This window comes from Schistocerca gregaria, chromosome 2 (genome assembly GCF_023897955.1).
Source record: "Schistocerca gregaria isolate iqSchGreg1 chromosome 2, iqSchGreg1.2, whole genome shotgun sequence".
Lineage (NCBI taxonomy): Eukaryota > Metazoa > Arthropoda > Insecta > Orthoptera > Acrididae > Schistocerca > Schistocerca gregaria.
The window spans coordinates 500020934-500048640 of NC_064921.1; the positions used below are offsets into that span (position 1 = coordinate 500020934).

The 27707-nt window shown below is 43.3% G+C and overlaps 1 protein-coding gene across 1 annotated transcript in view; it reads right to left on the bottom strand.

Annotated features, from left to right (window-relative positions):
* LOC126328307 (protein takeout-like) overlaps positions 1–24907 on the bottom strand; it is a 66585-nt gene extending 41678 nt beyond the window's left edge. Inside the window, exons 1-2 of the mRNA XM_049996015.1 lie at positions 24769–24907; positions 2426–2518 (exon numbers count right to left, since the gene is read on the bottom strand). Coding sequence (XP_049851972.1) covers positions 2426–2518; positions 24769–24862 — 187 coding nt within the window. The 5' untranslated portion in view covers positions 24863–24907. The remainder of the gene's footprint in view (positions 1–2425; positions 2519–24768) is intronic.
* Between the last annotated feature and the right edge of the window lie 2800 nt (positions 24908–27707).

The window sequence follows — 27707 nt, forward strand, 5'->3', positions numbered from 1 at the left end:
CGAACTATTTGCACAGTGTCTTCGATAACCCCCCTCACAGTTGGGGAGTACCGGATAGAGAATGACCGCCTTCATGGGGCTCCACGCGCTGCGAAATGTTGTACCAATTTGGAACATGAAATCTGTACGCAGATGGGCCATGCGCATGGAATGGCGTGCGGGATTTGGTTACATTTTTCTTTCTTTATTATCTATCATCACACTATTAGTTTCAAATTCTATTTCATAGTTTAGAAGGAACTCTTGTTCTGTTGTTGCTACGGATGTACATTCTAATTTTGTTTGTCGTAACTGAAAGACGCCTTTTCCCATATATAAAAAAAAGGTTGGCAGAGAAAAAAAATGGTAGAGCACTTTCATGTGAAAAAAAAGTGATCAGCGCCACAGAATGTCAATCCTAAGGGCACGGGTTCGGTTCCCGGCTGGGTCGGAGATGTTTTCGGCTCAGGGACTGGGTGTTGAGTTGTCCTAATCATTATCATTTCATCCTCATCGAAGCGCAAGTCGGCGAAGTGGCGTTAAATCTAAAGACTTGCACCCGGCGAACGGTCTACCCGACGTGCTACAGTCGCAGGTTCGAATCCTGCCTCGGGCATGGATTTGTGTGATGTCCTTAGGTTAGTTAGGTTTAAGTAGTTCTAAGTTCTAGGGGACTGATGACCACAGATGTTAAGTCCCATAGTGCTCAGAGCCATTTGAACCATTTTCTACCCGACGGGAGGCCATGGTCACAAGAAATTTACATTTACAAATTATTACTATAGTTGGTAAGAGTATTTTAAAGTCCTTAAACTGATTGAACACCTGACTTAAATTATTAATTATTATTCTGAATAACTGTACTTTAACCAATTTCAGAAATTCAAATGAATGGTCAACACTACGAGACAACACCGACACTGAATCCAATGTGACAATCGAGTGAATGGTTTTATGAACGTCCTGTGTGTCGTACTCAAGTGTGGCGATGAGGGGGAGGGGGGGGGGGGAGGGATGGGGGGAGGAGAGGGAGACTGCGTAGTGTAGCTGAAGCATTAGAACCACCATCTTAACTTTTCTCTGTGGTTTCACTCAACTAACCTCGAAGCTGAACGATAAATTCAGATGTAAGAGAGGTATTCGTGATGATTGAAGAGGATTTTCTTTAATTTTATTTTAATTATGAAATGTGTGGTGTCAAAATGCATGTCGAATTCATTGTTCTGGTAGTTAACGGGGAGTGAAAGCATGGCCTTTGCAGTTTCCATTCATTTCGCCTTGCTCTTAGCCAGAGGGTGCCTCCACAGGTAAGTTTTTTGTCTCGTCCCGACGGGTCGCTGGCGGCTACAGCAAAAATATGGAGAAGGCAAAGTTACAGAAAGTTTTGTAGGGATACTTTTTGGTAGGTCTGCGTTTACAATCTTTGGCATCAAGATGAGTGGTGATAGGTCGGCGACAGCAGTCTTCCGAAAAGTGACTTTGAGTGTTCCAGAACAAAACCTATTACGAGTTTCCGGACTGGAGAAATATAGTCCGCAATCTTGTATTGGCCAAAATGGCAAGTTTGGCGGGCTCACTTCTCGCAGCAGCAGAAGAATGAATTATCAGACGCTTCCTCACCGTGTGTCGCATACAGAGAGCACTTCTTCACCGGCATGGGCGGAGAGGACTTCTTCGTCGCTAGCAATGGAGAGACGGACGAACTTGGAGAGGAGCAGTCGATTTGCGAGCAGATGGACCCCGCCATCCCAGCGCCTGTCTCCGCTTGTGACTTCTTCCCGCCCAGTACAATGTACGTTTTACTGCATAAAGGCCTACGAAATTCCCACAGACACTAATCAGTGGGATTAACTCTCGGCCATGATTTTACTCTTTGGGATTTTCTTTGTCTTTATTCACTAACCATCAAAAGCAGTCATCACCGCTCATCTAATTTTGCAATCAATAGTCAGTTAATACGATTCCTTGTCCTTTCGGCCTGTTCTATGAGAGCTCTTCCGGTCTTTTCCCGCTTTAGATCCACAATTATCACATTCTCCCGTGATGAATATTTTATCCTTGTTTGTTCTGAGCAATAATTGAATTTCCAACGAATAAATGTAAATGATTTGTGGCCCTTCTTTCATTACAGTAGCTGATAATTGCTATCACTACTTTTTAATTATTAATGTTTAATTATGGCATACAGCTACGATCCACGTGTTAGGGCCAACCCTTTTCTTCTATTTCCTAGTGCACAATACCTTTTCATACACCTGGACCGTAGTGCGTGGACTTGACCAAGAGCGGGGATACTGAGTGCATGTCAGTGGAAAATTAGATGGGCTAGATCCTTAATACTAGTGGCGCCTTGCAACATCCTCAAGTGGAATATAGTTGTTACACTTTTGAAAAACTTGGGTTCGACTACGAACAATTAGGTGGTTATTAGCTTGTCGGCTCTCACCTTTGATGATGTCTGGCAGCGCAGTCCGAGCACTGTCTAGGGCACACTCGTCCAGATGGATGTCGTTCCTGGAGCACGGCTTTATGTACGGCGCTGTAACACAACGCAGGACCAGTTGGCAGGCTAGGCTAACAATGTTACATCTACTGACATACATGCACGAGGCAAGCAACAAAAATAAATTATTAAAAAAAGATTATTGGCAACATTATCTCAGAAATACCCAGGTTCTTTAACTTTTATCAGAAGGATTAAAACAATCAAATCTGATTACTTACCAGTTGAGCACTTGTCATCCCATATTGGAGCATTTTTCACAGAAGTAATTACACTCGTGTTACCTGTTTAAAGAGACCGTTTAACCACTTATGTCGATTCTCTTACTTTTCGAAAAAGCTCGAATTTTGTATGTTGAATTTAATCTCTTGCAGTTACACTTTACTGCTACTTTACAGCATCTCGTTCAATGTGTACATTCAACATTCAATAATATCAACAATACCTGTCATGTAAGACAAATGTTACGGAAACTGGGTATAAGAATACTGTAAAGGTACCGAACATTCTTACAAAATTTGGAAATTGAAATTAAATGATGATATGACGTCATTACCATTTGTAGACTTAGAGAAAGCTTTTGACAATGTTGACTGGAATACTCTCTCAAATTCTGAGAGTTGCAGGGGTAAAATACAGGGAGCGAAACGCTATTTACAATTTGTACAGAAACCAGATGGTAGTTATAAGAGGGTTGTAGCCTCTCTCCAATGTTATTGAATCTGTATATTGAGCAAGCAGTAAAGGAAACAAAAGAACAATTCGGAGTAGGTGTTAAAACCCATGGAGAAGAAATAAAAACTTTTGAGTATCGCCGATGACGTTGTAATTCTGTCAGAGACGGCAAAGGACTTGTAACAGCAGTTGAACGGAATGGACAGTGTCTTGAAAGGAGGATATAAGATGAACATCAACAAAAGCAAATCGAGGATAATGTAATGTAGTCGAACTAAAAAATGGTTCAAATGGCTCTGAGCACTATGGGACTTAACATCTGTGGTCATCAGTCCCCTAGAACTTAGAACTACTTAAACCTAACTAACCTAAGGACATCACACACATCCACGCCCGAGGCAGGATTCGAACCTGCGACCGTAGCAGTCGCGCGGTTCCGGACTGAGCGCCTTAACCGCGAGACCACCGCGGCCGGCTGGAGTCGAACTAAGTCGGGTGATGCTGAGGGAATTAGATTAGGAAATGAGACATTTAAAGTAGTAAAGGAGTTTTGCTATTTGGGGAGCAAAATAACTGACGATGGTCGAAGTAGAGACGATATAAAATGTAGGCTGGCAATGGCAAGTAAAGCGTTTCTGAAGAAGAGAAATTTGTTAACATCGAGTATAGATTTAAGTGTCAGGAAGTCGTTTCTGAAAGTATTTGTACGGAGTGTAGCCATGTATGGAAGTGAAACATGGACGATAAATAGTTTGGACAGGAAGAGAATAGAAGCTTTCGAAATGCGGTGCTACAGAAGAATGCTGAAGATTAGATGGGTAGATCACATAACTAATGAGGAGGTATTGAACAGAATTGGGGAGAAGAGGAGTTTGTGGCACAACCTGACGAGAAGAAGGGACCGGTTAGTAGGACTTGTTCTGAGGCATCAAGGGATCACAAATTTAGCATTGGAGGGCAGTGTGGAGGGTAAAAATAGTAGAGGGAGACCAAGAGATGAATACACTAAACAGATTCAGAAGGATGTAGGATGCAGTAGGTACTTGGAGATGAAGAAACTTGCACAGCATAGTGTAGCATGGAGAGCGGCAGATAGGCACAACAAAAAGACTCTCACAATTAAAGCTTTCGGCCATTGGCCTTCGTCAACAATTGACACACATTCGCGCGCACACACAACACACACACACACACACACACTACGCAAATGCGACTCACACACACGACTGCAGTCTCAGGCAACTGAAACCACACTGCCACTGTGAGAGTCTTTTTGTTGTGCCTGTCTGCGACTCAGCATCTCCGCTACAAGGTGAGTAGCAACTTTCCTTCTCATAATATTGTTACATTTCATCCTGGATTTTCCATTTTTTGATAGGTGTAGCTAAGAGTTTTTCAAATAACTCTTCAGTATATACACTCTGAGACAAGCGTCGCACCAAGAAGGAATTGTCCGAAAGGGACTGAAATCGGTACATGTAATGTGCATGTAAAGGCGAACAAGAGATCACAATTCCAGAAAAATTGGATGATTTATTCAAGAGAAAGAACTTCATAAATTGAGAAAGTCAATAACGCGTTCGTTCACATTTGGCGCTTATGCAAGCAGTTTTTCGGCATGGCTTTGGTTGATAGAGACGCTGGAGTCCTCATGGATGAAATTGCGTCAAATTATGTCCAATTGATCCGTTAGATCGTCAAAATTCCGAGCTGGTTGGGGGCCACTGCCTGTAATGCTCCACTGGGGAGCGGACCGGCGAACTTTCTGTCCAAGGTAGGGTTTAGTAAGTACGGAGACAAGCTGTAAAATCTCGCCCTGTGCGGGCAGGCATTATCTTGTTCAAATGTAAGCCCAGGGTGTACTACCATGAAGGGCAACAAAACGGGGTGTACAATATCGCCGACGTACCACTGTGCCCTAAGGATGCCGCGGATGACAACCAAAGTTGTCCTGGTACGAAAAGAAATGGCACTCCCGATCATCAGTCCTGGTTGGCGGGCGACAGACATAGTAGTATCCTACTCCTGTCTGGGGCCTCTCCACACACGTCGTCACTGGTCATCGTGGCTCAGTTCGAAGCGGGACTCATCACTAAAGACAGTTCTACTCCAGTCAATGAGGTTCCAGGCTGAGGACGTGTCTGACGACGCCCTGGACGTGGGTGGGACACCAAAATGACTGTCGCCCGCCACACAGCCCGACTGCTAGGAATGATGGTGTGGCGTGTCATTTCTTTTCATAGCAGGACCTCTTTGGTTATCATCTGCGGCACCCCTACAGCACAACAATACGTCGACAATATTCTACGCCATTCCTATTGACCTTCATGGGAAGCCACCCCGGACTTACATTTCAGCAAGATAATGCCAGTTCACACACAGCAAATTTCTGTTGCTTGGTTCCTTGCCTGCCAAACCCTACCTTGGCTAACAAAGTCACTGCATTTCACCCCAATTGAGAATTTTTGGAGCATTATGGGCAGAGCCTTACAACCAGCTCGTGATTTTGACGATCTAATGCGCCATTTGGACAAAATTTGGCACGATATTCCTGTGGAGAACATCCATTAACTCTGTCATTCTAAGCCAAGTCGAATAACTGCTTCCTCAATCTGTAAAGTTCTTTCTCTTGAATAAATCATCCAATTTTCCTGAAACTGTAACAATTTGTTTGGTCATGTCCCATTTGGATAATTCCTTCTTGCTACGTCGTTGTTTTTGCCTCAGAGTGTGTTTTTGCTTTGTTACAGCAGTTTACCACTAAATTTTTGTTATTTTGCAGCATCAGAAATTTAAAACAGCACGTTGCAACTATAAAATAATGCCATTAAATTGCCCTCAGTGTCAACGAAGTATTGCTATGAAAACAGCTTACTTGACGCTAAAGATCTATGTGTTACGACGCGGGCCGGCCGCGGTGGTCTCGCGGTTCTAGGCGCGCAGTCCGGTACCGCGCGACTGCTACGGTCGCAGGTTCGAATCCTGCCTCGGGCATGGATGTGTGTGATGTCCTTAGGTTAGTTAGGTTTAAGTAGTTCTAAGTTCTAGGGGACTGATGACCTAAGCAGTTGAGTCCCATTGTGCTCAGAACCATTTTAACCTTTTTTTTTTCTTTGTTACGACCCGGCACTAGGCAAGAGGGTTTGATGTCATTGCCACTGTACGCTGGTGCTGCATTCCGCCACGACACCCGCTGTGCTGGCCGAGCGATTCTCGGCGCTTCAGTCTGGAACCGCGTGACCGCTACGGTCGCAGGTTCGAATCCTGCCTCGGAAATGGGTGTGTGTGATGTCCTTAGGTTAGTTAGGTTTTAGTAGTTCTAAGCTCTAGGGAGGTATTGAATAGAACTGGGGAGAAGAGGAGTTTGTGGCACAACTTGACAAGAAGAAGGGATAGGTTGGCAGGACATGTTCTAAGGCTTCAAGGGATCACCAATTTAGTATTTGAGGGCAGCCTGGAGGGTAAAAAATGTAGAGGGAGACCAAGAGTTGAATATACTAAGCAGATTCAGAAGGGTGTACGTTGCAGTAGGTGCAGGGAGATGAAGAAGCTTGCACAGGACAGAGTAGCATGGAGAGCTGCATCAAACCAGTCTCAGGACTGTAGACCGCCGCGCGTGATTAGCCGAGCGGTCTAAGGCGCTGCAGTGATGGACCGTGCGGCTGATCCCGGCGGGGCCGCGGTGGTCTAGCGGTTCTAGGCGCTCAGTCCGGAACCGCGCGACTGCTACGGTCGCAGGTTAGAATCCTGCCTCGGGCATGGATGTGTGTGATGTCCTTAGGTTAGTTAGGTTTAAGTAGTTCTAAGTTCTAGGGGACTGATGACCACAGATGTTAAGTCCCATAGTGCTCAGAGCCATTTGAACCATTTTTTTGATCCCGGCGGAGGCTCGAGTCCTCCCTCGGGCATGGGTGTTTGTCCTTAGGATAATTTAGATTAACTAGTGTCTAAGCTTAAGTCCCAAAAGATTACACACACATTTGAACATTTTTTGCCTGAAGACCACAATAACAACAACAACAACAACAACAACAACAAGTTCTAGGGGACTGATGACCTCAGATGTTAAGTCCCATATTATTCAGAGTCATATGAACCATTTGAACCCGCTTGAGTCGCCATCCGGCTGCGGGTCAAGGCCCGGCTAGTTAATGAAACAGTGGGCCCTCGGTACGTGGCGCATGTGAGATTCACAACAGCAACACCACAACAAATCCGCTTTGGCGCATATACACAGCTTGACAATTGCTGAGGAACAGACATATTGTTAGACGGGATTAACTGCAGGCAATGAAGGATGACATGTATTTTAGAATATATACAATAGAGTATGGAGTGGTATAATTAATCCTGTAACGAAAAATGGTACAGATTTCACTACGTGGGAGAGGAGGATAACAGACATAAATAACTTTAATGTTGGACTCTCAGTATGGAATATACCCTCCTCAGGAAATAGTGAACATTTTTCACCTGTTATTCATGCTGGTTACCAAACTGTTGCGGAGTACTCGGGGGATATTAGCCCATTCCTCTCTCAAGGCAGTTTTCAGTTCTTGCACGGTTCTAGGAGGAGGTGCTCGTCGAGAAACACGTCTACCAAGAGCACCCCCAGGCATGCTCTAGAAGGTTTAGGTCTGGGGAGTATGCAGACCATTCCATATGTTGCATATCTTCATTTTGCAATGTGTCTGGCGACTCGGTGGTCCTGTGTGGGCCGGCATTGTCGTTCATGAAAAGAAAGTCGAGCTACCGCACCACTTAGCAGACGGAGTTACCGACTTCCTGCAAAACTGCTGTGCTGTATTGATACCTCGCGCAAAGATATGCAACGATGTTAGGCCATTGTTTTTAATGCCTGTCCACGCCATAATGTCTAGACCGTGCCGATGTTGTTCGTGAAGAGTCTGTGCCGTGTGACGTGTTTCCATCTCTCTCCATGTTAACTGATGTCCAGAGTCGCTTGCCACAGTGAAGTGGGATCGTCGGAGAACATCACTCTGGAACATTGTAGCTGACCCCAACCAATATGCTGCTTACACCAACGAACTCTCTCTCGACGATGGCGTGGTGGAAACTTGGCGCATTTAACAGGCTTCCGAGCATAGAAAACAGCCTTATTTAATTGCCGCATGATGGTTCTGGCAGCAACACTTGTACACGTCTGCAGTGATTTGCCTAGGAGTGAGATGTCTGTTCTTTTTCGCCACTAGGGTTATCTATCGATACTCTTGCAGTGTGATAGTCCACTTACGACCATCGGCATGCTTTCGCATAGCTTTCCACTTTCAGCCACCTTCGGCGGCGCTTTTTTTTTTTTTTTTTTTTTTTTTATCATGAGACTACGCTCACTGTGATCAGCTGCGAGCAGTCCATCTTCTCGTCCACAATTGTAATCACTCCGATGATGTATTGCAGACATTTTGCCATAGCACACGGAATGTCGCACTAATCGGTTCCACAACGACCTTCGTGAAATGCCGTACTGCCCGAACTATCGAACGCATACAGAGCCTTCGTACACAAGCTTCGCTGCAGTTAACACGTCCTACCCCCTACATTTCCTTTTCATATCACTGTTCGGGTGTTCTGTAGCAGTTGTCGTTTATTCGATAGCAATTGGCAGCTGTTCCATAGCAGTTGTCAAACAGTGTAAACACTTACCGTAGAACCAGGCAGGTAATCTGATCGTGGAGTTTTCGAGTCGGTATCTGTCACAGTATCCGCACTCGGCCTGACCAAGGCCCGTAGAAGAACAAGATGCTACTGGCTACGATAAAAGATTCATGGGCCTCGCTGCCTGGCGGTGTGACATCACTAAGGAACAGAGTCTGCCTCGGGAACAGCGCTATTACACGTGGGACGCGCAATTTTGCGACTTATTTTTGGTATGTTTCAGTTTCTACTGGTGTAATGAAATGTAAATTGCTGTGCTGCTATTGCTAGACTGTTCGTCTTACATTGTGTAATTTTTCCAGCTTTTAAACAGATACTGCTGACACTTTCTGCCAGATTAAAACTGTGTGCCGGATCGAGACTCGAACTCGGGACCTTTGCCTTTCGTATCAGCGCACACCCCGCTGCAGAGAGAAAATCTCATTCTGAGATACTGCTAATTTAATAAAAAAATTCAAGCATATATCTACTCGAAACATGTAAAAAGAAGCTAAAAGTATAGTTTGTTTCTGCAGTTTTCTGTCAAAGGAAGTGGTCAAAATGAGCATGCAATTTTGTAAGCTGGCTCTGAGAAAAGTTTTATCAAGTAAATAAGTGTTAATATTACGCTCATTTTCATTTTGTATTCATCGCAGGTTTAAAAGAACTTCAGTAAATAGATGGACACTGTCGTTTTGGCTCAAGAAATTATACAAGTGGCGTATTTGTAAAAAACATTTTAATTAGCTTATATAACTAAAACATCCATCAAAATATCTGAGTGGCAACTGAGACTGCAGTTTATCCGAAAACCCGAGATTGACACTGCAGATAGGGGAATTTTCCCTGAGAAAGCTGTAGCTGGTAAAAGGGGTGCAAGGTAATCGACTTGCAAATATCTTCTATTGACCCATCGAACCAGTTTTTACACCTATATATACCCGCCAGATGTGGGCTTGATCTGCTAATACCAATTGTTGGAAAGTATTACAGAGATTCTGCTGTCACCGAGTGGTTTTTGCCTCACTTAGGCCCACCAACCTCGACCAGGGCACACCCACATCCTCTACGCCAGTATTGGCCTGCAAGTATTTGCAGCTTTTTCTGTGTCTACTACAGTAAGATTTCTACAGCAGATAGCCTAAGACTTTGAAACTAACGAAAGCCTAAATTGAATCTCCGGAAAACATTCCGACTTTCGAAGGGACCTAGTTTCGTTTCATTGAAGCATTTCAGTTGTTTCTCAAGACCATTAACACTAATATCTACATCACTCATATTCACAGTGGCGGGAGAACTGAACTGGAGCAATACGCCTGGATTTTCCTTTGTAGAGGATCATTTGAAACGGAGTTAAGCTATTCTGCTCTTGCTTTATCACCCAAAATTTCAGTTCCATTCTCGTTCATGAGTGCCTGGGCACTACCTCTGACCTTGAGAGATCTTTCGACAATATCCTGCCACGGTAGACGTAGAAGACTTCACGTGTTTCCCTCCTGGACACCCAAACGCGTGTCTTTCTACATCTCTTCATCTATAGCTCTATGTTATTTAGTTTTAGACCTGCTATGCATTAGTCTCCGTTTCTTTAGATGTTTCCTTTCACTCATTGGATGCCACCGAGTATCCCTGCTACCATGAACTTTTCTACTACGAACATATCTATCAAGTGCGTGGGGAATTATGCTTTTAAAAGTGAGCCACAGTTCTTCTACATGCCCTTCTGCATAGCTAAATGTCTCGTGTTCCTTATTGAGATACGACGCTAGTGCCTCTTTATGTAGTTTACGGACGCAAGAAAAATGTTCCGTTGTTTTAATTGCCCTTTGTATTTCACTAATCATCGTTGCTGCAATTGCGTATGGCAGGGCTTGCCAAGTCGTGCTAGATTTCACGCGTGCAGCGTGTACCGACCGCGGGCGGGCCAAAGCATAGCGTGTCTCGGCTCTGCTCGGTCCTGCTCGGAAGTACTGGGAACAGCGCGACATTGTATTGAGTATTGGGCTGTGGCATTTTTCGGTCGGCACAACTCTCTTCAATTCGGCAGAATCGTGGTGTCGGCAATGTATACCAGTTGCTATTTGTTCGTGGTTTAATTATTTATTTATTCATTCACATGTCTGGTTCCGTAGGATCAAACTGAGCAGGAAATCTCCAAGATCGTGCAACGTGTCAGTGCATGGATTTACAATATAAAAGTAATAACAGATAAAAATAAGATCTTTGAGAACCCAAAAAAGTCAAGCCATCAATTTAATTAAAAAATGGTTCAAATGGCTCTGAGCACTATGGGACTTAACACCTATGGTCATCAGTCCCCTAGAACTTAGAACTACTTAAACCTAACTAACCTAAGGACATCACTCAACACTCAGTTATCACGAGGCAGAGAAAATCCCTGACTCCGCCGGGAATCGAACCCGGGAACCCGGGCGCGGGAACGCTACCGCACGACGACGAGCTGCAGACATAAATTTAATTAAACGCGCTCAACAATATAACATAAGAATCAGCTTAATTTTTCAAGGAACTCCTCAACAGAATAGAAGGAGTGACCCATGAAGAAACTCTTCTGTTTCGATTTGAAAGCGCGTGGATTACTGCTAAGGTTTTTGAATTCTTGTAGTAGCTTAGTGAAAATGGATGCAGCAGTATACAGCATACCTTTCTCTACAAGAGTACATATGGAGTACATTCGCGGGTCCAGTGTTGTTTGCACAAAAAGAGACAGTCTAGTGATCTATCGTCATAAGGCTTTAAAAATGAATAGGAATGACAGAAGAAAGGGATGGGAGCTCTCAACATATATTTCGCAAACGCATAAACAATGGGTACTACAAATCTGCTATGAAAAGACATTACAGAACCATGCAGAAAGAATTTAAATATTTAGTTGACAATGATAGAGCAAAAAATTACAACGATCGACAGAGGATATTCATCTTTCTGTACGTCGGGAAGCAGTCTGTGCGACATTCACAGACAGACAGCATGTGAAGATATTGGTGTATGAATAGAAAAAATAGTCAACGCGGGGGCATTATTCCACTGTCAGTTGTAATAGTCTTTGATGAAACTGAGCGAAGAGTATAGAGACTTTGTATATAACTGAGATAAATTGTTTAAATCAAGCAGCATGCCTGGAACGATTTTTCGACTTAAAACTCGCTGCTGTTGAATTTTTTAAGGAAAAAGGAGTGCCGAAACGAAAAATAGAATATCCGGACTGGATTGCAGTTCTCGCATTTTAAATGAACTAGACTGCACATTGCTCACAATAAGACGCCAGGTGAGAAACAAGTTCTTTCTGATTTGATAGAGATGCATTTAAAAAAAAAAAAAAACGCTCTACAGAAGGGAGACATTGTGACAAACACAGTCCATTTCGCTAAGCTCACTGCCGTTAAATAAAACGGGAGGTGTGAAGAATTCATTGTGACCTTGAAAAAATTACAAGGGTAATTTTCTAGATGTTTTGAGGACATGCCAATCTTACATCTGTTTTCGAGACCGTTTGCTGTTTCAGTTGAAAGGGTGCATCTGCATGTGCAGGTGTAACTGACTGATGTTCAAGATAATTCCCGTTCTACAGACAAATCCCTTTAACTTTAAAACTGTCCAGGACGTACGCATTGCTATCCTCAGGTAGAGTTTCCACGTTTCCATAATGACGCTGCAAAAATGCTACAATATTTCAATCAACATATACGAGGGGCGTTTGAAAAATCCGTGCGAAGTCCGAGAGATGGCACCACCGGCTAGTATCGAGCTCATGTTTAGTTAGTAGCATCTTTCGAAAGAACGCACACCAAGTTTCAGCCATAATGGTCGATTTCTTTGTGTTTGGCATTCGTGTGAATCAAGGAAGTCGATTGATTGTCAAAAAATTGACGAAAAAGAATTTCGTGTGGTGATTAAACATTACTTTATGAAAGGCAAAACGCCTCAGGAGACTAAAGAGAAGCTTGATAAACATTACGGTGACTCTACACCTTCACTTAGAACAGTTCATAAGTGGTTTCAAAATTTTTGGAGTGGCCATATGGGCACAAGTGATGCCCTTTGGAGGTTACGACTCCAGTAATCACTGATAAAATCCATGATATGGTGATGGATGACAAAAGAGATAAGGTGCGTGAGATTGCTAGTGCTGTGGGTATCTCGAATGAATGGGTACATAATATTTTACATAAACATTTGGACATGAGAAGGCTATCCGCATGATGGGTTCCGCGATTGCTCACGCTTGACCAAAAACGGAATCGTGTGAAGTATTGCAAGGATGGTTTGCAGCTGTTCTGGAAGAATCCGCAGGACTTTAAGCGTCGTTTTCTCACTCTGGATGAAACATGGATACATTTCTATACTTCTCAGGCCAAACAAGAATCTAAACAATGTGTTACCAAAGGAGAATCTGCACCAAAAAAGGCGAAGACCATTTCTTCGGCCGGAAAGGTTATGGCGACTGTCTTATGGGATTCGCAAGGGATAATCCTCATCGACTATCTGGAAAAGGGTAAAACTATTACAGGTGAATATTATTCATTGTTATTGGATCGTTTGAAAACCGAGCTACAAGAAAAACTCCGGCGATTGGACCGCAAAAAAGTCCTTTCCCATAACGTCAATGCACCAGCACACACCTCAGCAGTTGTGGTCGCAAAATTAATGGAAATGGGATTCCAGCTCGTTTCACATCCCCCCTATTCTCCAGACTTGGCTCACCTGGTCTACTATTTGTTCCCCAATTTGAAGAAATGGCTGGCGGGACATAGATTTTATTCAAACGAAGAGGTGATTGCAGCAACTAATAGCTATTTTGCAGACTTGGACAATTCCTATTATTCAGAAGGGATCAACAAATTAGAACAGCGTTGGACAAAGTTTCTAAGTCTAAAAGGAGACTGTGTCGAAAAATAAAAAAGGTTTACCCTGAACACGTAAGTAGTTTTTATTTTTGCAATGACTTTTCAAACGCCCGTCGTATGTGCGAAAGACGTTTTTTCGACTATCAAACTGAATAAGGCACGATTTTGTAACAACCTTAGTGCAAAAATCAGTGAAACTGTCCGCGTCTGTCTGTATGCTGATAATTTGTACCGAATAAAAACTATATTACGCCTTCAGCACACCAAAAATAATTAAATAATAATTGAAATTTCTTTTGTTTGCGGTCTATGTTGTTAAGAAATGTGAAATATAAAACCAAGTCATATGCAGTGCGACTACATTGGCATTTAAATACATTGTGTTCGCTGTTTCCCACTTCTCACCCTCGGACAGCACGGGGTGGTGGTGGAGGAAGTGTACCATGTGACACTTGTGCCACGACACGGCCCTTGAACCCCTTGGCCCTCCTGCCTGATGGTGACTGATACCAGTTTCAGTGCGGACACCCTCAAAGGGATCACGTAAATTTGTTGCCATTAGATCCAGTGTATTTCCATCACGTATTGATTTGTGAACTATCTGTTCCAGGTGGTTTTGACATTAGGCATTTAGTAATATTTCGCAGGACGTCTTGTCACCAACACGACTTTCAAAACTGTAATTTTTCCAATTCATTATTAGATGATTTACGTCTCCTCCGATGATGACAGTGTGACTGGATAACTTATGTACCAGTCAACTAAGATTTTCTCTAAAGATATCAGTTATATACAGAGGTGAATCTGGTGTTCAATACAAGGATCTGGTTATAAAATTATGCCCATCCTTGATACTGCGTCTTGACCCAACAATGTCGCATCCAGCTTCAGTCTCTGTCTCTGTAGATTTGAGTTTCTTATCTACTGCGGCAAATACACCCCCCCCCCCCCCCCCCCCGGTCCCGTCCTGCCTCCTCAACTCGTGTTGCCTCAGCTAATAATATAAAGGCGTAATGAACGCTGTGTCAGACGTCACGGTTCACTTGTTTCCCACAACTTTCCTCTGCAGGTTTGATCTGGGCATTAAGCACATCCTTGTCTCAGGGGTAACAGGGGCATGTAGCGTCACGGAAGTGGATTGTCGTTAGTGGACAGGTCGCTTGTTATGATCCACTGCGACTGATAACCGCCAACCGCTGTCATTAACGAGGAATTGCGCAGCAGGCACCAGTTCTGAGAGGCGACGGAATTTGTCTGATACGCATCCGGCTCCAGATCCATTAGAATTCACAGCCTCAGATATAACACGGAGCCTTGATGGGGCTGGCTGCAAGATTAACTCGAGATGTCAAGACAAAGACTATACTGGATCGCAAAGATCATCGACTGTGTGGTATTAGAACACTTTAAACACCTTTGCTGTGAGTACGGAGAAAATTGACATCTTGTTCTCGAAGCCTAGATGATGACTGACGCTTATTACCGAGACATCAAATACATGATGACAACTTTACGTCTTTCTGAAACACCATTGGGAGCAAAATACTGTACTGAAACTCAAGTAAAATTTTACGAAAGCAACAGTTGTTCAATTTCTTTCTGCGAGCGAAACAGGGATACTAAAACTAAGAGATAAATGCTAGATCAAATCAGCAGAAATGAGGTTCCTATGTACAGAAAAGGGTTGGCCCAAAAGAAGTCATATAAGAAATGATCGCACCAAACGTTAGGTATCTGTTCGATAAGACAAATATTGATGAATACCAGAATAAATGACTCCATTACGTAACGAGAAAGGATGAAAACTGTGTTACGTGTAAGTTGTGTGATGTAGAGATTCCAGTAAATTAAGGAGAAAATGAGAAAAACAACAATAAATATGAGAATTATAAAGCGAGTGACGCGAGAGTCAAATACTTTCTTACCAGAACACGCCTCAGCGTATCCCCCATATCGATCTCATTACCAGATTTTACGTGCAATGGATGTCTTGGAAGGAATTCTGCGATCTTGCTCTATGGCTGACAGAGGTACAGTGTTGAATAGAGCGTAACGGTAGTGAGGCTTTAAGCCTCTGTGAATCGATCTTGAAGAGGCGACCGAAATCCTACCACAAGGAGGCGTTGTCACTAGTACTTTTGCATCTACGTACATACTTTGCAAGACACTGTGCGAGCACAGTGCATGGCGGGGAAAAGAAAAGATTTCACTTAAATAAAGAGTGAGATCCATTTACTTCAAACTCAAGGGACGCAACCGTAATATCAGTTGTTGACCGATCGATACGCCTGTGCATTTAGAACATACAACGAGATCCTTCGAATAATTCACAGCCATGTCAGAATGTCACAAGCATAGTAGGGCATTTGTTCACTACCGTGGCGCTAATATTCAGTCTCAAAACTGTATCTCGCCAAAGTTTTAGATTCGATGGACGGAAAACCCAGCTCGATTTTTCTGGGCTGGATGGTCACGAACAAAACATCGACATTCGAGATGATAAATCAGAACCTGCTTGTATAAATAAGCATCAATATTACCACATTCGCTACCGGACTGTGGCCAGATCGTAAAGTTTGGGCTGAACTGTGAGTAACAGAATGATGAGGCAGTTTAATTGTAATCTATTCCTCTACGTGTACGCCGCACACGCACCTGGGCCTGCATTCACCAAACCCAAACCCTACCATCGGATCGTCCCAGGATATAGTGTGACTCGTCAGTCCAAATCGCTCGTTTCCAGTCACCCACGGTCGTGCGGTGCTCTTTAGACCACCTCAACTTTCTCTTATCATTGACTACATAAATGTGTGCCTTATGAGGAACTGCTAAACCACTCTAGCCCACAATTTTTTAACTTTGTAACTCACGAGTGATTCCTCCCACTGAGTTCCATCCTATTTTTTTTACAGCCACACTACGCTATGTTCGATGGCCCCTGTCCGTCAGTACATAAGATCTTCCTGCTCTTGGATTAGCTGCGGTTGTTCCTTTTCGTTTCCACTTCACAGTTACATCACCACCAGTCGACCTGGGCAGCTTTAGAAGGGTTGCAATGTCGCTAATGGACTGGTTACTCAGGTGACATTCAATGCCTAATCTACGTCGAAAGTTGCTGATCTGTCCTGACTGACACACTCTGCTGTTACTCCTTCTCTGCTGACAACACAATTCTCCCCGCCTCTTTTTATACTGGCGCGTCTGCCTCTCGTGACATGTAGTGGTCAGTTTCGCATTACATGGTGATGTTCGGATATTTTTTATCATATAGCGTATTTTCATAATTGAAATGTGCCCCAATCCATGAATTACAGACTATTCATTCCTCTATGAATGTCAACCTCGTGACCAAGATGGACCAATGAAAATCACATTAGAAAGCTTCGTCTGCCTCTAAACAAAGTTGCTCACAAAATAAATGTCTGTCCACGGTAGAATGTACAGCTGTAAATTTACAAAAAAAATATTTCTTAAAATCAAGACAAGTAGGAAAGAGCTCTACTCGCTGCTCCCAGGAGAAAAATGGTACATGTTGACCACACATTAAGTGATAACTCACAGAGGCTCTACTTCCAAGTATGTAGGTTTAAGAAAGGTAGAGTGTTAAAATGACTAAAGAGCATCTTGTAAAATTATTTCATCGAGTTCTTATAGAACAAAAGATTAAAGACCTTGGATCCTTGCCGTCAGTTGGAGCACAACCAAGCATGGTTCTACTTCAAATAAGCTCCTTATAGCAAAATAAAGTTTAATGCAATTACCTATAAAACAAAAAAAAATATGTGCAAGAAACGGATTCTAATTTGTTCCTTGAGTTGAAAATTTCCGTCCGACTAATTCACAGTTTTAGCAGGAATCACTTCGAAACTCCAGTACCCATATTTATAAGCGAATGCTTATTTCATAGTGTGTGGAAAGGCAACGTTACAATATTTTACTTGAAGTAAACGGATCTGACGGTTTTGGGGATTAGGTGCGGACTAACAACGTTTCTTTCCTCTGGTCATATTTGTAAGGAAGCTATTAATAATAATCAAAAACGACAAGTAGTAGAAAGGCGAGCATCAGTCGATGTAAAGCGTGGACAATCCAGGGTAAGGAGCCTTTCAACTTTACGACCGTGTAGTAGTTAATTAATTCTTATCTCAATAACGATAGACAAAAAGGTGCAATGTCGCAGTATCTATAGTAGCCTTCTCTGCAAACCCAATATGGGTTCTAATTTATATCACCAAGTCCACGCCATCATAAATTTTCATCACAAGCGAAATTGTAATATCTTACAGGATACGCGGAATTATTTGAGTGTTTTCCGAAACCGTGTTTCAAATGGGGTTATGGCGCGTTTTTTGTTTTAGATGACTTTGTCCAATTCGCTTTTGTGAAGTGTAGCCCCTATTTACTATTCGACTGCCACAGTTAAGTCGTTATGAAGTCTTATTTTCGTTTTTTGACGTGGTATGATTACTCTGTTTTCTACTTTCCTGTGGATCAATTCTTCCTTAGGAATCAAGAGAAAAAATGAAAACTTTCAACAATGTTCGTGTTATGCACTTTCCAGACATATTACCGAGTCACTATGGTGAGCCAAAATGTATCCCATTGCTATTGTGGCGATGAGTAATTGGACTTCAATAGACAGATGAGTGATTGCTTAGTGAAATATTGAAATTCGGCTCGTCTACATAAAATTCGTTTGGAGGTCATAAATCACACGACATATTTTGATAGTACCTTTCATCTTCAGGTAGAATATCCAAGAAACCTTAAAAAGATTCTCCTTTACACTCAGTACTCTACGCTGCTGCACCGTTGAGCCCACACACTTCCTTACACATATAGGTTTACTTTCACCAGCAGGCACGCCACCTTGTGGAAAATTCACATCAATGTCGGTAACATGGATTTACATCAATTACTGTAGATTTCACGTGTCCATAAGCAGGCGTTAGAGGGGTAGTGGAACGCCAATTAGCTGAATGGGTGTCGAAGTCTCTGTATAGGCGCATTTTTATAATGCCCAACAAAGGTGCGTGGGTGGCACTGAGGGTGTTGCGTTCTATGGGATCTTAGAGGGACCCTTTGCCATTTTATCCATGCATTTGTCAATATTGCACATTCCCGTGATCACTCCACAGGAGGGCGCGAAACACGAATCTTGAAAAAGCAAAAGTATTAACACCTTTTGCTGTTTTGGGTCATGTTCAAATTTCGGTGAAATTCTGAACGGTCCTGGGTGTTCCACTCTGTATACGAGGGTTGCACTATATCCAAAGGAGTCAGATGACGTTCAGTGTGGTTGTAGCCCTACAAATCCTTAGATAAGGTTCAGGAATATGAAAGTTTGTCAAGAACGCCACCTTGTCGCCCATTACACTACAAACTGTTGTTTCCGACTGCAAAATGTATGATAATAAAAGATCCAAGGGGAGAGATGGCTTTGTTGACATCTCATATACCCTCTCATTAGAGATTTTCGTGTAGATTCTGAGCGGCGGTGTCTGAAATGCTTTTCTCCGCCACCCGTAATGAAACCGCATGATTTCAGCGCCGGGCGTCGCGGCTCTGACCTCCATCGTAGAGGCATCAAAAGAATGGGTGAAATGTGGGTAAGAGGGTCTGTGATGACCTTCCAGGCTTAAGTCACGTCCACAGCGGCGATGGGCTCAGTTGAGGAGGAATTTGGTACCTACGTGTGACATCATTAACCCAACTTGCATCTCAGGTGAACTGAGATCTGGCCTTATTCTCTTACGTATCGACACCTTGCTGTTTGAAACGTCGTCGAGCTTGAGCATGACGTCGCAGGATGTCAAGCTTTTGTATCTCTACACAGGAAGGTTGTAGGCACCTTCGAGCCAAGTTGCAAACTTCTACTTCGTAATGGAAGACAGTTAATGGGTTTCAAAGAAGTAATACTTAAATTATGTTCGCAGTGTAGATACACCGTCAATAGAGGAAGTACTCGTACGAGTTACTGAAATAGCGGAATCTATAGCGGAAATATGCTATAATTACCAGCCATCTGCCAGCTTAGATAGTCGTAAGATACTTTCACACTGAAACTCAGGAAACAGGTACACTATGTGACCAAAAGTATCCGGAAACCTGCCTGAAAATGACTTGCAAGTTCGTGGCGCCCTCCATCGGTAATGCTGGAATTCAATATGGTGTTGACCCACCCTTTGCCTTGATGATAGCTTCACTCTCGCATACATACATTCAATCACGTGCTGGAAGGTTTCTTGGGGAATGGCAGCCCATTCTTCGCGGAGTGCTGCACTGAGGAGAGGTATCGATTTCTGTCGGTGAGGCCTGGCACGAAGTTGGCGTTCCAAAACATCCCAAAGATGTTCTGTGGAATTCAGGTCAGAACTCTGTGCAGGCCAGTCCATTACAGGGATGTTATTGTCGTGTAACCACTCAATGTAGGCCTGTGCTGTGATGGTGCTACGCGAAACAACAAGGCGTGCAAGCACATTTCATGAAAAACACGACCACACCATAACACCACCGCCTCCGAATTTTGCTGTTGGCACTACACACGCTGGTAGATGACGTTCACCGGGCGTTCGCCATATCCACACCCTGCCTGCCGTGATTCGTCACTCCACGCAACGTTTTTCCACTGTTCAATCGTCCAGTGTTTACTCTCCTTACACCAAGCGAGGCGTCGTTTGGCATTTACCGGCGTGACGTGTGGCTTATGAGCAGCCGCTCGACCACGAATTCTAAGTTTTCTCACTTCCCACCTAACTGTCATAGTACTTATAGTGGATTCTGATGCAGTTTGGAATTCCTATGTGATGGTTCGGATAGATGTCCGCCTATTACGCATTACGACCGTCTTTAACTGTCGGCGGTCTCCGTCAGATAACAGACGAGGTGGGCCTGTACACTTTTGTGCTGTACATGTCCCTTCACGTTTCCACTTCACTGTCACATCGGAAACAGTGGACCTAGGGATGTTAAGGAATGTGGAAATCTCACTTACAGACGTATGACACAAGTGTCACCCAATTACCTGACCACATTCGAAGTCCGTGAGTTCCACGGAGCGCCCCATTCTGCTCTCTCACGATGTCTAATGACTACCAAGGTCGCTGATATGGAGTACCTGGCAGTAGCTGGCAGCACAATGCACCTTATATGAAACATGTATGATTCTCGTGGTGTCCGTATACTTTTGATCACACAGTGGCCGGCTGCGGAGGCCGAGCGGTTCTAGGCCCTTCAGTCCGGAACCGCGCAACTGCTACGGTCGCAGGTTCGAATCCTGCCTCGGGCGTGGATGTGTTTAATGTCCTTAGTTAGGTTTAAGTACTTCTAAGTTCTAGAGGACTGATGACCTCAGATGTTAAGTCCCATAGTGCTCAGAGCCATTTGAACCATTTTTATCACACAGTGTAAGTATTTGATATCCCGATTATAAATTATGATATCCAAGCTACATGCTCGAAGCTACTTGCCCAATTCAGATTCACTAAATTAACTTGCTAGTTAAGTTGATTGATTGAAGCAACTTTTCTTAATTCTGCTATCATCGATTAATTTGGATATCATAGTTTCTAATTAGGATACCAAATACGGCTCTGTTTCGTGCTATTCTGTGTGCATTTCTCTCCGATGGTCGGAGCCGGCATATGGCTGGTAATTATGGTACCTTCCTCCTACGAACAGCACAATTTCAATAATATATACTTTACTTCGTCTCTTTACTTTGTATCTGTTCCCATTTCAGATGCACGGTTCACAAGGCGATAGGAGTCTGGATCTTAAATAGCGATATAGAACATGAATTTTTTAATGTTAATTTACTGTTATATCGTTTTGCATGTTTATCTGGAGGACAGACGGTTTTTTTCACACCGTTTTAGCATGGAGGATGACCTGTAAAATACGGTAGGCACTTATTTACAGTGGGCAGCAAGTGTTTGTAATAGTACTACATCATTTTACGCGACAGATTTGCTCTGACTTGCGGTTATATCGTATATGAGCACAATACTTTTAAGGACTTTAGTCTAAATACATATCAAAGTAGGATAATATATCGTGTATTAAACACACGAGGGTAATTTTTTGACCACAGTGAAAACCCGGTGAACCTTCGCGCAGATATGTTGCACAGTGTCGCTAGTATGCCCGTCTACTGCGTCGAGTCGCACTTTTCAGTTCTGAGTTCACAGTGAGCGAATAAAGATGTTTCCCGCCAGGTTTGAATTACCTGTGAAAAGAGTTTTGCCTGATTTCATGCAGCCCACATAATGTAACTGTCACGTGTTTCCTTCTTAATGACAATTCGCGGCCACACACAGCATGTCGCAGGAAGACGCTCCTGCAGCGTTTTCGATGGAAAGTGTTTGATCATCCACCATACAGCCCAGATTTGGCTCCTTCTGATTTTCATCTCTTTGCTCACATGAAACGCTGGATGTGAGGACAGCATTTTGGAGCAGACAACGAGCTATAGACCGGCGTAGAGAATTGGCTGGAAAGCATAGGTGGCTGCCTTCGGCGAGGAGCGTATTGGAAGGAAGGAAGGAAAATTGGGTTTAACACCGAAGTCATTAGACTGATTGGTTTTAGTGACTGTTGTTTACCCTCTTACGTCCTCACGGTGTGACTCATGTCGTATAAAATATTATAAACTTTTATGTCACAGATGGAACATTCCACGAATAGAGATATAGCATGATGCTGTGAGTAGTGTGCCTGCATCGTATAACGTGTAGCTACTAGACATATTTCGAGAACAATTTAAATGCAAGACTCTGCCGTCATATTTTAGAAACTGATTTGGTATGACTTCTACATTTCTATGCCCTTTATGGTAAGATGTTAATCTGGTTTTGACTTTTTTTTAGGTCTCAAAAACGTGCTATGACACTGGAGTGTGAGACATAGACTCACATTGTAAATGTTTGTTAATTTGTAGTATAAACTAAGTCAGTACCTTAAATTATATTCAACATACGTAAATTGGACAATATCATTGTATAAATATTTCTCCCCTACGACTATATGAAACTGTGATTGTATGTAGATTTTGTACGCGAATATGAGACGATCAGAAGAATTTAAGAAAACTGTTAACATATGATCAATACCTAATGCAATTGTATTGTATAGGCACTGACTTACAATAATTCTTTTACGTAAGCAGGTACTTCTGAAGCTAGAAGCCTCTAAATCGACCATGTTAAAATGCAACTGAAGTTAATTTAATTGCAATCTGAAATAAATTCATTCTTAGTCTCTTTTTTTACGATTCCGGTGTATTTTACCTGAAAATGAGAGACTGGTCTCGAAACGTGTCGCGTGACTTGCGATTTAATCACGAATTTTATGTGATTGGGCCAATTTTCGATGTTTCATTAGACAATGATTCATCCGTCTATTGAAGTTCTATTGCACATGCGCCGCAGAAGTAATGAAATACATTTTCTGGCAACATATTTTCAAATTTTACTACAAGGTGTACAACTTTGCTTCCGCCGTTTGCCGGTAGCTGGTGACAACGGTAAGTAGCGGTGGAAAGAAACAGATCGCAGACGTCAGGCAGTTAGCTTGGACCTCGGTCAACAAATCATCATTCAAACATTAGTCGATTCGTGTCTGCAGAATAAAGTTGTTCTTGATTGAAAATGTCAGTTTACGAGCCTAATTCTCGTAATTTACGGGAGGTGTTACTGTTTTGTTTCAGTATGAAGAAAACAGCGCCTGAGCCTCATCGAATGGTCTAAGGCACGTATGGTAAGGACGGTGTTAGTGAAACAACGTGTCGTGAGTGGTTTCAACGCTTCAAGAACGATGATTTTAACGTCGTATACTAGCATTGTGGTGGAAGAGAGAATGTTTTCGAAGATGCGGAATTGGAGACATTGCTGAGTGAAGACTCGCGTCAAACTCACGATGAATTGGCACGATTAGTGGGAGTGACACAGCAAGCCACTACAAAACGTCTCAAGGCTATGGGCATGATTCAGAAAGAAGGAACTTGGGTCCCGTGTGAGCTGAAACCAAGAGACGTTGAACGGCGTTTGTGTTTTTGTTAACAGTTGCTTCAGTGGCAAAAACGGAAGGGATTTCTGCATCGCATTGTGACCGGGAACGAAAAATGTGTTTATTACGATAAACCCTAAACGCAAAATATCATAGGGATATCCCAGGCCATGCTTCCACGTCGACGGCCAAATCGAATATTCACGGTTCCAAGATCATGCCCTGCGTATGGTCGGACCATCTCGGCGTCGTGTAGTATAAGGCGTTAAAAGCAAGTAGAACAATCGCAGGTGTTCTTTATCGAACGCAATTAATGCGTTTGAGCACAGCATTAAAAGGCAAACGGCCGCAATACAGCGAGAGGCACGATAAAGTGATTTTGCAGCACGACAGCGCTAGACCCCACGTTGCAAAAGAGGTCAACACTTACTTGAAAACGTTAAAATGGGAAGTCCTACCCCAGCCGCCGTATTCTACAGACATTGCTCCCTCTGACTATCACCTGTTTAGATCAAAGGGCCGGCCGGAGTGGTCGAGCGGTTCTAGGCGCTACACTACGGTCGCAGTTTGGTATCCTGCCTCGGGCATGGATGTGTGTGATGTCCTTAGGTTAGTTAGGTTTAAGTAGTTCTAAGTTCTAGGGGACTGATGACCACATCAGTTAAGTCTCATAGCGCTCAGAGCCATTTGAAACATAGATCAAAGACGCATGGCTGACCAACACTTACGATCTCATGAAGAAGTCACAAATTGGATCGATTCGTCGGTCGTTTCAAAAGATGCACAATTTTTTCGGCGCGGGAGAAAGTAGTGGCCAGCGGTGGAAAATACTTTGGATGATATGTGTGTAACCAATTCGTTTCATTAAACCCTCATATGTTGGGGAAAAAACGGCGGAAGCAAAGTTGTACACCTTGTAATGTTTCTCAGCCTCGCCCTGACCTATTGTTACAAAGTCGCTGATCTCAGCATGCTGAAATCTACGCGCTGAGCCTCACTTGGAGCCCGGACACTAACATTCCGCGGTCAGTAGGAGATCGCAGTGCTTGTCCGCAGACGCTCAGCTGCCGGTAGACTACTCACGCAGTTTCCGTGACGCGAGGGCGACGGGAACGGCGGACAGCGCCGCTACGGCGGCCAGGGTGCACAGCGCCGCGCGCCGCATCTGGGGTGTCATGGCGGCGACTGACGCCGCGCTGCAGGCCGACCCCCAATATACCGCCAGCGCCGGACGCCTCCCACCCCGTCTGCGTCTGTCGCATTCGTCCACCTACTGGCGGTGTCGCCCAAGTCCCTACCACGCCGTAGCGGAGAAGTGAGGCAACTGTCCCCCAATTGAAGCAACTGATCGCCGCCATTTGCAGCGATGAATCCTAGTACTGGGGTTGTGATTTGAAGTATATAAGACGCAACAAGAGCAAATTGAGGCACAAATTAAACACATGTTTGTTTAAAAAAAATACTGAGTATTCGAGTCTATTTTAAAAGTATGCTTAAACGAATGAAGTTTCCTAATTTCCGAAATACGTCTGTATAGAGACGCGAAATTTAAGAATGTAAGGATCTTTCCTGACAGGATGGAGCGAGTTTACATCGAGTTATTTGCATTAGATAATTAGATGAAGCTTTTAAAGTAGCAGACAGTACGATTATATATGCCCCTTACTCATTTGCCATTGCAATATTAGTGGAAAGTCCATCACAAGTAACAACTAACACACTGTACAACATTGTAATGGCCATCTCCAATAACATGTCACTGTGAGTAGCGTTAATAAGCGAAATTACTTTATCGTTTACTAAGTTTTTAGCTTTCAGTTGTTCTAAAATATTTGCTAATTTGCAAATATTATGCGTCTGTCTTTTGCACTTTTTGTTCACTGTATTTAACTTAGTCTTATATTGCACGATTTTTGCTTCCTTCCTTTCTTCAATTTTTTCGAACTTTTCCTTCAGCTTCCTTAGACTTGATGGAAATGAATAATTGTGATCTCCAGTGAAGAAAGAAACGTACACGTCCAAACACACGTTTTCTGCTGTCTCAGTATTTCTTGACTTTGGCTTTGGAGGATTCCTTACATCTACATCTACATGATTACTCTGCAATTCACATTTAAGTGCTTGGCAGAGGGTTCATCGAACCACAATCATACTATCTCTCTACCATTCCGCTCCCGAACAGTGCGCGGGAAAAACGAACACCTAAATCTTTCTGTTCGAGCTCTGATTTCTCTTATTTTATTTTGATGATCATTCCTACCTATGTAGGTTGGGCTCAACAAAATATTCTCGCATTCGGAAGAGAAAGTTGGTGACTGAAATTTCGTAAATAGATCTCGCCGCGACGAAAAACGTCTTTGCTTTAATGATTTCCATCCCAACTCGCGTATCACATCTGCCACACTCTCTCCCCTATTACGTGATAATACAAAACGGGCTGCCCTTTTTTGCACCCTTTCGATGTCCTCTGTCAATCCCACCTGGTAAGGATCCCACACCGCGCAGCAATATTCTAACAGAGGACGAACGAGTGTAGTGTAAGCTGTCCCTTCAGTGGACTTGTTGCATCTTCTAAGTGTCCTGCCAATGAAACGCAACCATTGGCTCGCCTTTTCCACAATATTATCTATGTGGTCTTTCCAACTGAAGTTGTTCGTAATCTTAACACCCAGGTACTTAGTTGAATTGACAGCCTTGAGAATTGTACTATTTATCGAGTAATCGAATTCCAACGGATTTCTTTTGGAACTCATGTGGATCACCTCACACTTTTCGTTATTTAGCGTCAACTGCCACAACATACAGCAATCTTTTCTAAATTGCTTTGCAACTGATACTGGTCTTAGGATGACCTTAGTAACCTGGAAAAGGAATGTTCAAAATTATGCACACTGACAGTATTTCCACACTGTTTAACCTAGGCCTATATTGCACAAGTCCGCAGCTCGTGGTCGTGCGGTAGCGTTCTCGCTTCCCGCGCCGTTGTTCCCGGGTTCGATTCCCGGCGGGGTCAGGGATTTTCTCTGCCTCGTCATGACTGGGTGTTGTGTGATGTCTGTAGGTTAGTTAGGTTTAAGTAGTTCTAAGTTCTAGGGGACTGATGACCATAGATGTTAAGTCCCATAGTGCTCAGAGCCATTTGAATCATAGCTATTTATATTGCACGATTTCCAAGACAATATACCTTTTGCAAATCAGTTGGAAATCCAAATACTGTCGGTATAGCATCGTCCTTCAATTGACGTCTGTTTACATAATTTTTCATGTAATAATTCTCTTCAAAACGAAGAGAGCACTGCAATTGATTTGCTATCGGTTGGAAATTCTCTCTCCGAGTAGCAACTATCCATTTCCGATTTAGAAAATCATTTGTAGGGGGAAACCTAAACAAAAACAAACGCTCATGATGTATTATTTCTTCATGAAAATACTATTTACAAGTAATAGAAAGTAACAAATAACCAGAAATGGTGGACCTGTGAAATGTAACATTGTTTCCGTCTTCGTTTTTGCTTCCATTCTTACTGTTACGATTAAAAGCAGCCCACGAACTAACCATGTTTACGCACTGTTTCCCTGCAAATGGCGGCTTCTGCCACGTTCAATGTGGCGACGCGACAGTAGCGCCAATGCGCGGTCTAGTTTTTATGTAGTAAGTCTGTGGTGTCGCCACGATGCGTGTGAGCGTCGTGGGCCCACGGCTGAATGTACAGTACGCGCGACGTAACTTGGCACTTCGCGCGGGGGATTCTGGGAGTGGACGAATGGGCAGAATACCTTACAATCGTTTCCAGCACAGTCGAATGGTGTGTGAAGTTTTATCTACAACTCCGGAAGCCACCACACTGGTGTGTCGTTGCGGGTGTTTCTGAAACCACTAGCGGTTGTCGCCTTTCCTGTTCCATTTGAGAAGAACTACCGTCGGTAAACTTCCGTATTAGCTCTAATCAGTAATCCCTCCGGCCCCCAATTCCTTAAAGAACCCAACTCCTACGTTGTAAAACATCTGAAGTATTTCAGTG